General features: G+C 37.9%; 1 protein-coding gene across 1 annotated transcript in view; it reads left to right on the top strand.

Moving 5' to 3' along the window:
- The window catches only part of LOC129002453 (protein TMEPAI-like), a 100,334-nt gene that overhangs the window by 46,929 nt on the left and 39,173 nt on the right, over positions 1–14,232 (top strand). The window contains exon 3 of the mRNA XM_054430271.1: positions 10,932–11,062. Coding sequence (XP_054286246.1) covers positions 10,932–11,062 — 131 coding nt within the window. The remainder of the gene's footprint in view (positions 1–10,931; positions 11,063–14,232) is intronic.

Genomic DNA, 14,232 nt, shown 5'->3' with positions numbered 1-14,232 from the left:
AATCTCTACATCATTGGATGTGACGTTTCCGAACAACAGAAGAATTGACGTTCCGTCATCCGATTAAGTCACTATACTAAATCCATAGGTGAATTGAAATAATTATACGACAGGCCTATACAGAAGTTACAAGTGTTGAAAATTCAGTTTTAACAGTTGATCGCCAGTTGGCGCGCTGTGATGCAGTGTTATCTGGGTGCAGCTGATACCTCTTATCAGTGTCTGGCGGTGATAACAGCAACTGTTGTCTGCACTGATAACAGATTCGGGCCTTGCCACTCAGACACCGGAACTGCGACTGCGATAACACTAGACTGTCAATTAAATTACGCAATTCATTATTCGGAATTTCTCACCACGCAGTTGCGCTATACCGATTTCCTATGCTTCCATGGATAGAGAGTCAAAATATACTTAGTTATTTCGAATTGTTAAACGTAAGCTAGAAATGTTACTGCGTCGACGTTTGGTGAATTCCTTGTCATGTCATTCATTCAACACTTTAATCGTTCATTCATCTTCACCATGAACTACGCACCCTGAGACGTCGGCGTCGTGAAAATCTAATCTAATAAATATGCATCTTTTATGTACCTACCTCACAAATATTTAGCAAGTTAGATAACCTAAAGCTACTACTGGATTGTGTTGCTGTGTTGCTGATGTCTCTCGTGTTTCCTCGCTTGCATCTCTGTGACTTCAGTATAGTCACAAATAAAATCCAAGCTCACGGCTGAGTATGTTATGCCAAAGTACAAGTATTTACTGGTGAAATCTCGAACTTCTCATGATTTATTTTATCTCCAGAAACTATCTAGGGGGTTTTCGCTCTGATTGACTATCTGTACACTTCTTCGTAGGTTCGCTGTAGGTGGAGGTGGTCCACGAAGGCTACGCCACCGCCACGCCCAGACGCACATTTTGGGACAGGGTCAGGCGCGAGGTTTGGGGCCTTTAGTCTCTGGACCTTGACGACTTTCTAAGTATTCGGTCCTGTCTAGCGTCCTTCTCTAAGTTTGTGCATATAAATAGCGTACTTGAGGGAAATACATACTTGAAAACATGTAGTGTGTTTAGGGTAATGGGAAATCAGTTGATTTGTCACAAAAAGTAACTCCCTGGGAATTGTAAATAGTAATGGAAGCTCGGATTGTCGTTCATACACAAATATACCTCTGGAGAATAAAAGGCTTGTCTAGAAAAAAATTATAAATTATTGCTGTTTTAGAGGTGAAACACTGCCGAACGATTTCACTCCGAGCTTTAAATTTGTGTGTATTTTAGAGTCTAAATTCTGTTTGTCTTTTTGATTTAGTTTACGATAAAGGTTAAGATTATTGGAAAATTAAATGTTTATAATTTCATTGTAAGAGTGACACAATAAGTATTTCCTCTATAATATTTATACTATAAAAATCGTTATTATATAGAACTCGTCTTACTCGAAATAAACGCCATGTTGACCGAGTGCAACCTCTACTTTAGACAATAAAGCTACAACGTACACACAATTCAAATCAAATGAACCGATAAAACCCAATATAGGAGTACTTTTTACAAAGCATAGTAGACATGCAGACTTGCAAGCAAGGCTATGTGGAAGGAGACAGTAGGTGTTGCGTCAACATGAGAATGACCTTGCAGTGTCTGGTACATAGTTCAACTGTGACTGCTGCACACTGACACTATGAAAGAATACATAGAGTATGCATAGTATACACAGAGTATGTAGTATTGCAGTACACACACAGTGCACAGTACACAGACAGACGTAGCTACAATACAGTACACAGTAGATGCTGTGTCAATAGAGAATGACCTTGCAGTGTCTGGTACATAGTTCAACTGTGACTGCTGCACACTGACACTACGAAAGAATACATAGAGTATGCATAGTATACATAGAGTATGTAGTATTGCAGTATACACACAGTGCACAGTACACAGACAGACGTAGCTACAATACAGTACACAGTAGATGCTGTGTCAATAGAGAATGACCTTGCAGTGTCTGGTACATAGTTCAACTGTGACTGCTGCACACTGATACTGACACTATGAAAGAATACATAGAGTATGCATAGTATACATAGAGTATGCATAGTATACATAGAGTATGTAGTATTGCAGTATACACACAGTGCACAGTACACAGACAGACGTAGCTACAATACAGTACACAGTAGATGCTGTGTCAATAGAGAATGACCTTGCAGTGTCTGGTACATAGAGTAAGTTCAACTGTGACTGCTGCACACTGACACGAAAGAATACATAGAGTAATATGTAGAGGTTTAGTTTACATACAGTGTGCACTGTACAGTACACAGACAGATATGCAAGCAATGCTATATGATAGTAGACATATTTGTCGGTCTCATATTTCCATGTCAACATCATGGCGAAGCAGAACCAGCTTTACGATGCAGATGTGCATATCAACCGCAGATCTCTCCCTTATTGGCCACATTTGTATAACTTGGTTTACGTTTGATCACTCGTTTGATTATTCGATCTAGATTTCTGTATATCGATTTGGACCTAATAATCTCACAGTGATATAAGCCTGGCCACCAGTTATCAAATGCTTGTGATCTTGATCTATAGTGGTTAAATCATCATCATTTTTTTTACATCATTCAATACATGCTCCGTAAAACAGCGTTGCATTTAAGTAAATCTTGGAATTTGTTTCCAATGACCTATCAGACTCCAGTAGTTATGTACATTATCGAATCTGTTCTGCGAACCTAATCAGATCACAGATTGAGTCACTGATTCACTTTACGTCATGAGTCGATTAATTTTGATCGTCGTATCAGCCATTTCACTCTCACATGGAGAATCATATTTCAAAGATTTTGCAGTTTACTAAAATATGGTCATTGGGTAAATTTAATTTATCATAAGCGCAAAAACTGTTGAAGTGGTGTTGAAGAAAATAGTATTTTTTTAGATAAATTAATAAAAATAAATTCCTATATTATCAAACGTACATTTTACAACTGATTTACAGAATAGGTGCCTTCATTGAAGCTTAAGATATGGATGTTAAATACAAATAATGCAAAAATACTCTCTCTGTCATTCGAGTTCTTATAGTTGAGGCAACTTTCCATATTGCTTAACTCAGTCTTTCAATTTTATCTCTTTAATAATACTGGCTTACAAGACAAAAGCTCAAGCGTTATTTTTGTAAGTTGGCGACACGAGTGCAATTTCTGCAATGCAAAGAAGTTTAAGATTATGTTAAGCTTTATCGTCAAATCAGAACTTGTCTTGCCCGTTACGAAGACGACGAAGCAGTTTTCACCCTTTATTCTAGAGATTTCATCTCTTTTTATTATAAGTGATGAAACTGTTTAGAGCACTCGCTATATGTTCTAATGAGGGTTTGAGACATACAGACAATGTTTGTGGGAAATAAGGTTTCATATGAGACTGTTTCCCGGGGTTGACACCTCATTGCTCGATCCCCACGTCTCTTAACACCTGCTGGGGACTTAGAGCCCGCTCAATGGCGCTCTTTAGTTTTACAATTGTTCTTGGGATAAAAATATAGTGTCACAATCTGAGCCATGAAATGAAACCCCGCCAATGAAACGTGTGCTCTACTTTACTTGCGATGTTACAGAATGTGTTACGATTTAATAGTACCCCTAGCTGTTATGGAAATTAAAGTTTATCACATTTTTTCCGTTATTAAACCTTTGCAGTTTAACGTATTTAATCTTGATATGTCTTCTGAACCTACACATACAAGTTAGCAGCCCGATAAATAAATATAACAAATATTTCCATACATACATATTTCGAGGAGTGGGGAAAGTTTTATAAAATTATAACTTTGGAAATAAAAAGAAAATAAAGATAAAAATCTGAATCCTTGCTATAAAGTGAACTGAATCATCATCATCATCAGCATGTAAGATTTTCGTGTCGAAGAGTACATATTTTTCTAACACGTTGAGACCTAGAACTGACGTAAAAGTGAGCTTGTAAAAATCCTACATTTCTGAGGGAAATGATTAAGACTAAATGATATATCAGATGATTCTGTTGCCGGTGCGAGACCATTGTATGGAAGTTTCATTGCACTACCATCATTATTTCCAACGAAAAGTAAAAAGAATAAAGATGATATATGAGCAGCTCGATACTTCGCCTTAATGACCAAGCCCGACTGTTCTAAGACCATTAGTCATTAGTTCAACGACCAGGGCCAATCGGACCTTGAGGATGCAACGAAAATATCGCGTTTATTTACGAAAATATTCAACAAACTGATTTCTTATTTTGCAACGTTATCACCGCTGACGGTTGTACTATTGACTATTGGATACTGAAGGAGACGTCCCATCTACATGGACCAGCTGTAGCTATTTTTTTTTTTTTTTTTTCTTAAAAAGAACGTAGTTGTGTGAGCCAGTCACAGAATGCGCTAGTGACTAAAACTCCATTTTCTACCTAATTTTTTGTTGCAGATCAAGTTGATGAGTCTTAACAGGTTATAGCTCACAATAAGTCATTCTATTAGTTTGAATTTAAAAAAAATGTTGTGTACAGACTAAGATTAGCACGATCTGTCGGTGGCTGGGGTGGCTCACATCAACTACGACAATTTTTGGTTAAACAACTGGCTACAAATTTAACATAGAGATGGAATGTCTAAAAGGTTGTACATAGAGTCTGCCTGTGGTAACCGCGGACTGTGATATACTATATGATAATTTAACGCTTTTGTGAGCAGCGACATCGTCGTATAATTCCGCTTTCGTCACAGTGTCGGAATGCAGATCGCGAGATAATACGTCACGTCTCTGCTTCTTACTCTGTGGAATAGTGCGATCGTAGTTTTATACTCTGTTCCTGAAATGAGGTTTGTCGATCCATTGTCTTTTGATAATGAAGTAATCCCATCTCAACTCCAATACGTTCTGTGCTCGTTGTTTAGATTGAATGGCAACTGCATTCTTACATTCCCCACCATTAGGTTTGGCTGCCAAAGTAGACGTCCCGTCCATATTGAACTATCGCCGGGATTTATAGATAAATCGTAAAATTAGGACTGTAATGATTTTAGGTTTAGGTCCTTAATAACATCAATGTTACATTGTAACAAAACCATGGTTTGGAACGTTTTCTTTTACAAAAAACATGGCATATACCATTGGATTGAAAACGAATTTTAAGTTATTTTACTCTGGCACATCTATGGGGGTTCATTTTCTCCTAAGTTGGTACTTATTTATTCTAATGCTCGTTGTTTAGATTGAATTGCAACTGCATTCTTATATTCCCCACCATTAGGTTTGGCTGCCAAAGTAGACGTCCCGTCCATATTGAACTATCGCCGGGATTTATAGATAAATCGTAAAATTAGGACTGTAATGATTTTAGGTTTAGGTCCTTAATAACATCAATGTTACATTGTAACAAAACCATGGTTTGGAACGTTTTCTTTTACAAAAAACATGGCATATACCATTGGATTGAAAACGAATTTTAAGTTATTTTGCTCTGGCACATCTATGGGGGTTAATTTTGTCCTAAGTTGGTTCTTATTTATTCTAAAATAAGATACAAATTTGATTTAAGAGTATTCACGGTAATGTAGGACATATTTCACTTCACTCAAACATGATTAATAATCCGACACCTCCATGTCAAGTTTTTCTGGACCATTGAAAAGAAACAAACCGATAATATCATATCAAGTATTCTTTACTGGTTGTTTTTGTACAAGTAGGACATACGTGGCGTCATACTCACGTCTGATCAAAACTTGTAGCTGTGTAGCCTATAAAGGATGTTCCTTCTTTATTGTATTATATTGTACTGCATGTTCCTGTCTTGTACATTGAAAACTTACTTAAAAAAATAAACATCCTTGGAACCAACTGATAAACAATGCTATTTCTCGTTCATTCAACGCTCAACTTCACCTTAACATTTGCACCCTATTGTATCGGTGTCATAAAAATAGTGCATTGTAATCTAATTAATGGCATATAACACTTACTAACGTATAACGAATAACATTGGTGCCAGTTATCAACAGTACGTAATTACAACAATATTCATGGCCATGTGCTCCGTAAATTCATTAAATACATACTTGGAAACAAAATTAAATTCCAGTACAAAAAGACAAAAATCTGTATTTTACTAATAACTATGTAAGCCTACGCTGATAACTTGGGTACCGGTATTGTTATACAATAAAATCTAGCTCTCAATCTGAGTTAAAGCTGCATCTATCCGAGTTATGGAGTGGATCCATCTCACCAATGGTGTTTGAGGTGATAATTTACCATATCATGACCTCCAAGAATCCCTACTAGAATTTCCAAGAGTTATTGAAAAATAATCACAGTAATAACATTACATGTTGTTCGATTATTGACTGTACGCCACCGGTACTGAAAATACCCCCGCCGCAGCAAACCTGCAGACTAAGCGAATTTCCATTTGACTGATTGGATTTACACTGAACTGTCTACTTAAAAATATAGCATTTATTCCCGATTTAAATAGAATTAGTTTAACAAGTACTTAGGTTTGCTGCATCAGGGAGGGTAAAACCGTTTTTTTTTTTGTAAAATGTTAATAGTTAGTAAGAAATAAAAACATATTTTCCAAATTTGATCAAAATATGTTCATAAACAAGCAAACTACAACAGTTTACTTATTCTCCATAAGAATAACATGGGAATTTTAAATTTACAATTTTTTAGAATTTTCTCCGTAACCATTAGGCGCATAATAACGCTTCAATATACTAAATTATTTGTTTTTTTAAGCTCTACAAAATGGTTTGGAAATAAATTGCTAAATTTTGTGTTTTTTGCGTCAAAAATGGGAAAAACCTATTTTTACCCCATAAAACCCCCCGTAAACACCCGTTCTCATGGTCCGATCATGCTGGATCGCGAACTCGTTCGAATAAACGTAGGTTTACACGTTTGTACCAAATTTCATCAAAATCGGATCATTTTTGCTCGAGTTATCGTGCTGACGGACACATATATATATATATATATATATGAATTTGAACGGATGGTGTTTTTGGCCTCTAGGGACCTCAAAACGAAAAAAAAAATCGGTCCCGCGTCCAGGTCTTACCATGAGTACTACGGTAATAGCTTATTCCCTATATGGGAAATTCGCTAAAAAGACATCCGATCAGTAGTTTTTTTATTTTTTTTTATTGAAGGAGCAACTCACATAGGGTAAAATTTATTCTATGCCTAATTTTAGCGAATTTCCCTATAGGGAAGTAGCTATTACCGTAGGTCTCATGGTAAGACTTAGGCCCGGGACCAATTTACTTTTTCATTTTAATGTCCCCAGAGGCCAAAAACACCATTGGTTAATATTTTTATATATATATATATATATATATATACTAGCTGACCCGGCGAACTTCGTATCGCCTAAGTTATAGGTTTCCCCTAAGACAGTCCGATGGAAAGAAAGTACCGTTACGTTTAATTTTCAAGATGATCTCGTTCGCATCGCTCAATCACGTCCTGGTTGAAGTTCGTTCGCTACGCTCACTCACCTTTGGGTTGGAGCTCGTTCGCTACGATCACTCACCTTTAGGTTGGAGCTCGTTCGCTGCGCTCACTTGCCTTCAGGTTAGCTCGTTCGCTACGCTAACTCGCCTCCAGGTTGAAGTTCGTTCGCTACGCTCACTCACCTTTGGGTTGGAGCTCGTTCGCTACGCTCACTCACCTTTAGGTTGGAGCTCGTTCGCTGCGCTCACTTGCCTTCAGGTTAGCTCGTTCGCTACGCTAACTCGCCTCCAGGTTGAAGTTCGTTCGCTACGCTCACTCACCTTTTGGTTGCAAATTAGCAGTTGTCATAAATGTAAAAGAAATAATAGTGCTGCACCCTGTTGGTAATCCTTGTAACTTTAATGCTATTGAACATCATAGAACAGAACCAACTTGTTTAATTGAAACAGCTGTTAAGATTCATTAATTCCATTTCTCATAAGGTTAACATGGGAAACTCCAGAGCCACTGGGGCGGAGCCCTTTTAAGAATTTCGAAACGGGAAATAGTTTACGTCCGATTCGCATACCTACAGAATTTACACACCAAATTTCATAACGATCGGTGAAGTCGTTCCGGAGGAGTTTGCAGACAAACACTGTGACACGAGAATTTTATATATTAGATATATATATATGTCCGTGAACACGATAACTTGAGTAATTTTTATCCGATTTTGATGAAATTTGGTTTGAAGGTGTAAGTCGGGATAAACTTGAATGAGTTCGCGATCCAGCATGATCGGACTATGGGAACAGGGTTTTATGGGGGGTTTTATGGGGTAAAAATTGGTTTTTCTCACTTCTTACCCTCAAAACACAAAATTTCCCAATTTTTCTCTAAACCTTCTTAAAGAGCTTAAAAAAACAAACAATTCAGTATATCAAAGTGTTTTTGTACGGTTATTGGTTACGGAGAAAACTAAAAAAATGGTAAATTTAAAATTCCCATGTTATTCTTATGGAGAATATTGTAAAATGTTGTAGTTTGCTTGTTTATGGATATATTTTGATCAAACTTGGCAAATTTATTTATTTTATAGTAAGCTATCAATATTTTACTAAAAACACACTACTTTATTAGTTTCCTTGTAGCAGCAAACCTAGGTACTCGTTAAACCTAATGTTATTTAAATAGATCAATTGAAAATCAATTCGGCCAAATGGAAATTCGCTAAGACGGCAGGTTTGCTGCGGCGGGGATATTTCATTTGTCGTTACTGAGAAGAGTTTTCCTATATCGGTTTTGACTTAAATGTTGCTGATTCTGTCGGTATGTTAAATTATCAACTACGCCCATTTTGATAATCAACTGGCGACAACTTAAACGTGGTTGATAGTTTCCTAGTTTTGTCAATAACAGTTCGATATAATAACTAAACAATTAAAATAAAACAACTCAAAACCTTATGAAACTAAAATTAACATTAGCAAACATCACTACAAACTAGATATTTTTTCGATAGTAAGATTTTATAATTATATTGTGTTGCCTATTTATTTCCTATGTAATGTTTTAGAATAAAGTGGACATGATTATGTAACCAGGTTAAACAAGTATCTATTATTCTCCCCGACTGTAATCTATTGACTGGAGGTTGGGTGGTGACGCGATGCATTGACGTTGACGATGAAAAACATTAATTACGATGGTTTTTGTTATCTCGTCTAGACTAGACAGCGACCAATAATCTAACCCTTTGCAAAAACAGTTGCTGTTTTTACAGTAAACAAGAAAATTAGTTTTTTCTGTTTTACTTTTTTAACATTTTACTATACATGATAATATAAATAATCATAATTAATTTTAGGTGTAAGAAATATCACCAATTCAGATGTTAAAATTCAGATGTAGATTATGAACTGTATCGTCATTTATTTTAGAATTTAATTTTAGCTGAGATAGCTTAGGACTCAGATCATGGTTAAAACAGTATTTAATTCACTGGAGATTTTTATTAAAAAAATATACTTTGTTCGCCAACAGCTCTTATTTCATGGCCAATTGATAAAATTAACTATGGATTAAATTTCGTTATGTATTGTGGGCCAATCTGTTTTCAGATGAAACATTCATTGCAAATGTCAGTATAAAAAAATAGTAAATTCTCTTTAATATTTGTATTTCTTCTAAAGAAGTCGTAATAAAAACATGTAATTATAAAACAAAAATGTTGCCCAAGGGAAAACTATTACAGTGAATAAGGCTCTTGAAAACTAGCGCTGCTCTGAAACATCATCACAGCTGTCTGGACTCCATAAAAGTGTTATTGCAGAGCTTTTAACGTGGCTTTTATAACCGCCGTTCCATTGGAAAGCCGCGCATAGAGTCTGCAATTAAAACACGCCTAGAGCCTAGAGCGGAAGACAGAGCAGAATTCAAAGAGTAATCCCCATAAATGAGAGTTCGTGAACATGTAAAAGCATCTCTCCGCTCTCCCTTGCTAGGTGCGAATATGTAGTTCTATCTGCTGATGATATTCTTTGTCTTTCGTGAGCTCGGGGTTTCAAATATCCTGCTGTTTTTACACCCCAGAAACCTGTAACAAACTTAAAACTTCTATAGAAAATGCAATAATAGAGTCCTAGAGTAGGGGTTCTCAAACTTCACCTACTAAAGAACCCCCGTAATTAATTATGTATGTATACGGACCCCCTACAACTACTCTCACCCCATACCCCTATTAACCAATATTTACCTGCTCATAGGCATGTGTTAGGCATGTCATAGGTGAGCTTGCTACGTATGCATTTTGCCATGCAAACCGAAACTTTTATTTTCAGAAACAGGTGTTTTTTGTCTGAGTTACAAATAAATTGGAATAGAATGTTTTTCGCGGACCCCCAAAAACCTGCCCAGGGGTCCTCGGACCACACATTGAGAAACTCTGTTCTAGAGTAGTGTAAATATTGCCGAAGTAAGACATTAGGTCTCTAGAAGAGCAAGTTTAACTAGCTTGTACTTGTACAGTGCTATGATACTGTTGCGTAAGTTGTTTTTTGAGTATTTAAAGTTTCCTTTCGACTTTGCTGAAGTCAGAACATTATCACCGACAAACTTGCTAGACCAAAGAAAAACATCTCAAGAGCAGTTGTCGACATTTCGCTTTTTCCACTCCGCAACACTAGTGTTGGCGACAGTGTTGATCTAGGAATCGGTTTCCGATAAAGCGTTGTCGTCGACATTGTTACCTACAACTTTTTTCAAGTGTTTCCACTCTTGCAGACATTGTCACCGACATGGTTGACGACGTTGTCTGCGACAGATTTTGGCCAGAGTGACGAGGCTCAGCGAATGTGTAGGTCTACTGAAACTTTCTGATTAATTTTGCCAGAATTATTTGTTTGATTTACGTGTGTTTTGATGTTGCAGTGTGGAGCGTCGCTGTACTGGCGGTGCTGCTGATAACTACCCTGGGCCTCATAACGTGTGTGGTGAGCCACTACAAGGGCACGGCGCGGCCCTGTCACCCCCCCGCGACCCCTACACCTACAACCACACCCGTGAGTACCACATTAGCTTAGTGTCAATACTTCTGTGTGAATATCACCCCCCCCCCCGCGACCCCTACACCTACAACCACACCCGTGAGTACCACATTAGCTTAGTGTCAATACTTCTGTGTGAATATCACCCCCCCCCCCGCGACCCCTACACCTACAACCACACCCGTGAGTACCACATTAGCTTAGTGTCAATACTTCTGTGTGAATATCACCCCCCCCCCGCGACCCCTACACCTACAACCACACCCGTGAGTACCACATTAGCTTAGTGTCAATACTTCTGTGTGAATATCACCCCCCCCCCGCGACCCCTACACCTACAACCACACCCGTGAGTACCACATTAGCTTAGTGTCAATACTTCTGTGTGAATATCACCCCCCCCCCCGCGACCCCTACACCTACAACCACACCCGTGAGTACCACATTAGCTTAGTGTCAATACTTCTGTGTGAATATCACCCCCCCCCCCGCGACCCCTACACCTACAACCACACCCGTGAGTACCACATTAGCTTAGTGTCAATACTTCTGTGTGAATATCCCCACCATCAGACTCCCCTTGTACACTCTGTACATACGCGACCTCCCATCATCTCCTCCGATTGTGGTCTCGGTCAGTTCGATGACGATGCCGTCCTCTGGACCTCACACACTCATCTGACAGACCACATCCTCCAATAACCTTGTCCTACTGCCTCCGTTTGCACATCACATTCAATACCTTTAAGTCTCAACCCTGTTATTATCCTGAACTCCCTTGTGGTGTTGGGACCAGATCTTAGTTTGTCCACGTATATTTCAATAGTATCCGCCTGACCCTGAAGATATCCCGCCAATACTTCGAAGCTAAACTCAACTCTAAAGTCTCCTAAATCACCCCATCACTCGACACTCCAAGAAAAGACTCACCATTAGTCTACGGTATATGCACCCTCCGTGTCCTCAACAACCGTCGTGGTTTCTGTTCATAAGCATCCCTAACCAGAACATACTCATCTAAACTCCATCCCGTTCATCCTCTTATGTTGACAACCCCCAACCCTCTCACCTGAAGCGTAGAAGCTGCCAAAAGGTAAGCGAAACTACCCAACTCGCCAACCTACCAAACTAACAGTATAAACACTCACTATACACACCTAAAACCAAAAACCAATAACCAAACCACAAAACAACTAATAGCTGAGACAGGTCGACTGTACCCCTAAACTACCCAAGACTGAAGAGTACCAAGTCAAAGTCCCAGTGGACCTACCGCTCACACAAACTTCTATGAGCCCACAGAGAAGTGTTGGAGAGTGGCTTTAGATTTCTGTTACAAAATGTTGTTACAAGTTTGCATACGAATTGTGTAAGAATGTTATCATGGGACAACAAATAGACCGCGTCCTGTGGAATCACATCATGCATCGGACGCTCGCCGCATGACCTATGCATGCATGAACACTGCTCGCCGCATGACCTATGCATGCATGCACAGCGCTCGCCCACCTTGTATAATTACAATCAATATGCAGCAGTAAATAACATCACCTGCCGCGGTCTGCTGCCGCGTTATTTCATATCTATGTAAATTCACCGATCTACTTTACAGATTTCCAAGTTCTTTGCTAGTTTTTTTACTGGAAATAAACAGTTACAGTGGTTCCGTCACGCGTCCCCTATGAATATTAACGAGAAATGGGATTGTAGTTTGAAATGTGCATTTTAAACTGTTACCTGCAGACAATGTCAAATACAAACATTTAACAATAAAAATCACCTTAGTGTATTGTATAGTAGTCTATAGTAGGTATGAATGCAGGGGCTTATGTTTTAGTGGCTTAGGTTCAAATCTCGCGAATCACTATGGCTATTATATGATAATACCTAGACCTGAGCCTTGAAATGTAGCTTCAGCTATCAAGCAACAAATTAAGATACATTTCTTAAGTGAGAACTGCATCTGATAATTTACGCGAAAACCCCCTATGATGTAAAATAATAGTGTGCGGCATTAAAAAATAAATTTCTCGTTCTCCAATAACTTTGTATTGAAGAAAACAAAATATAATATTTCTGTTTCAGTTTGTTGATATAAGTTCTAATGGAGACGCCTAAAAAAATCATTTGGTAAATTGTTTGGCTTTTGGTTTGGCATGCAATTGTTAAATCCTGTTAAGTATACAAACTAGGAAGCTATTTGGAAATTCACTTCACAACGGTTAAAACTATAACCTCTTTGTTGTGAATTTTCACCCAGGAAATGTAAATGAAAGAACTAAGAGGTTCTTTGTATGCAAACAAGACCAACTCACACAATGGTAACGTTATATGCATTATATGTTGTATATTTATCTCAGTGGGTTGTTTATAGCGGTAGAATAGTTTGTATAATGCACAGACACCTACAAGGTCAGGTGGTGTTATCAAGGACCGCCTCGTGGTGTTACGGTCATAAACATAAATTGCATGCACTTCAGAGATGGTTAAATGCTGGTGCAACTTTAGAGTTACCTACTTCAGTTAGCAAGAGACTTTTCAAGGGCCAGACAGGATTGTAAGTTTGCAATTTGTCACCAGATCAATTAAATGTTTTATGGCTTTGTATAGCTCACTGCATGATATGTGTATTTTCAAGACTAAATTTTATCAGACCCACCTAAATTAGATTCATCTAGCCTAATTAGTTTTTACCTGAATTAATTTAGCTTTTCATTCCTTTCCTGTGTACACAATTTATAAATTCTCAACTATTCATATCTCAATAAAAATCTAAATCCGTACATGCTTATTCAACTACTAACAAATTGTTAAACGATAATGTAAAGTTCGCAGGGAAATGTATTTTTTCATTTAATGACATTACATATGAAAATGCAAACTTAGGACTAAAAACTATTGACTAATCTTTTATTACTGTGGGAAACTCGCAATCACATACAGATGAATTAGTTTTTCCCGTACAGCAAGTCTCTTTGTTTTTGGTCGAACATAGCTCTGAAACTTGGCACTTCGCAAAACAACCAATCATCGAACCTTTCCAATATGGATGCGACGAAACTTAAAAGATATATTAAGGTCAAATGGAGCATAATTATCAGAAACTTCCAGATATACAACTTCAGATAAACACATTTCCAATTCAGTTCTAGCCTCGCTGTAACGCCGCACTTGTTACTGAAGTA

This window comes from Macrosteles quadrilineatus, unplaced genomic scaffold (genome assembly GCF_028750875.1).
Source record: "Macrosteles quadrilineatus isolate MER2022 unplaced genomic scaffold, UCM_ALF_1.0 Scaffold_9__3_contigs__length_116548681, whole genome shotgun sequence".
NCBI classification, from domain to species: domain Eukaryota; kingdom Metazoa; phylum Arthropoda; class Insecta; order Hemiptera; family Cicadellidae; genus Macrosteles; species Macrosteles quadrilineatus.
Note: the sequence above shows the minus strand (reverse complement) of the source record. Positions and strands in the feature narration are given on the sequence as shown.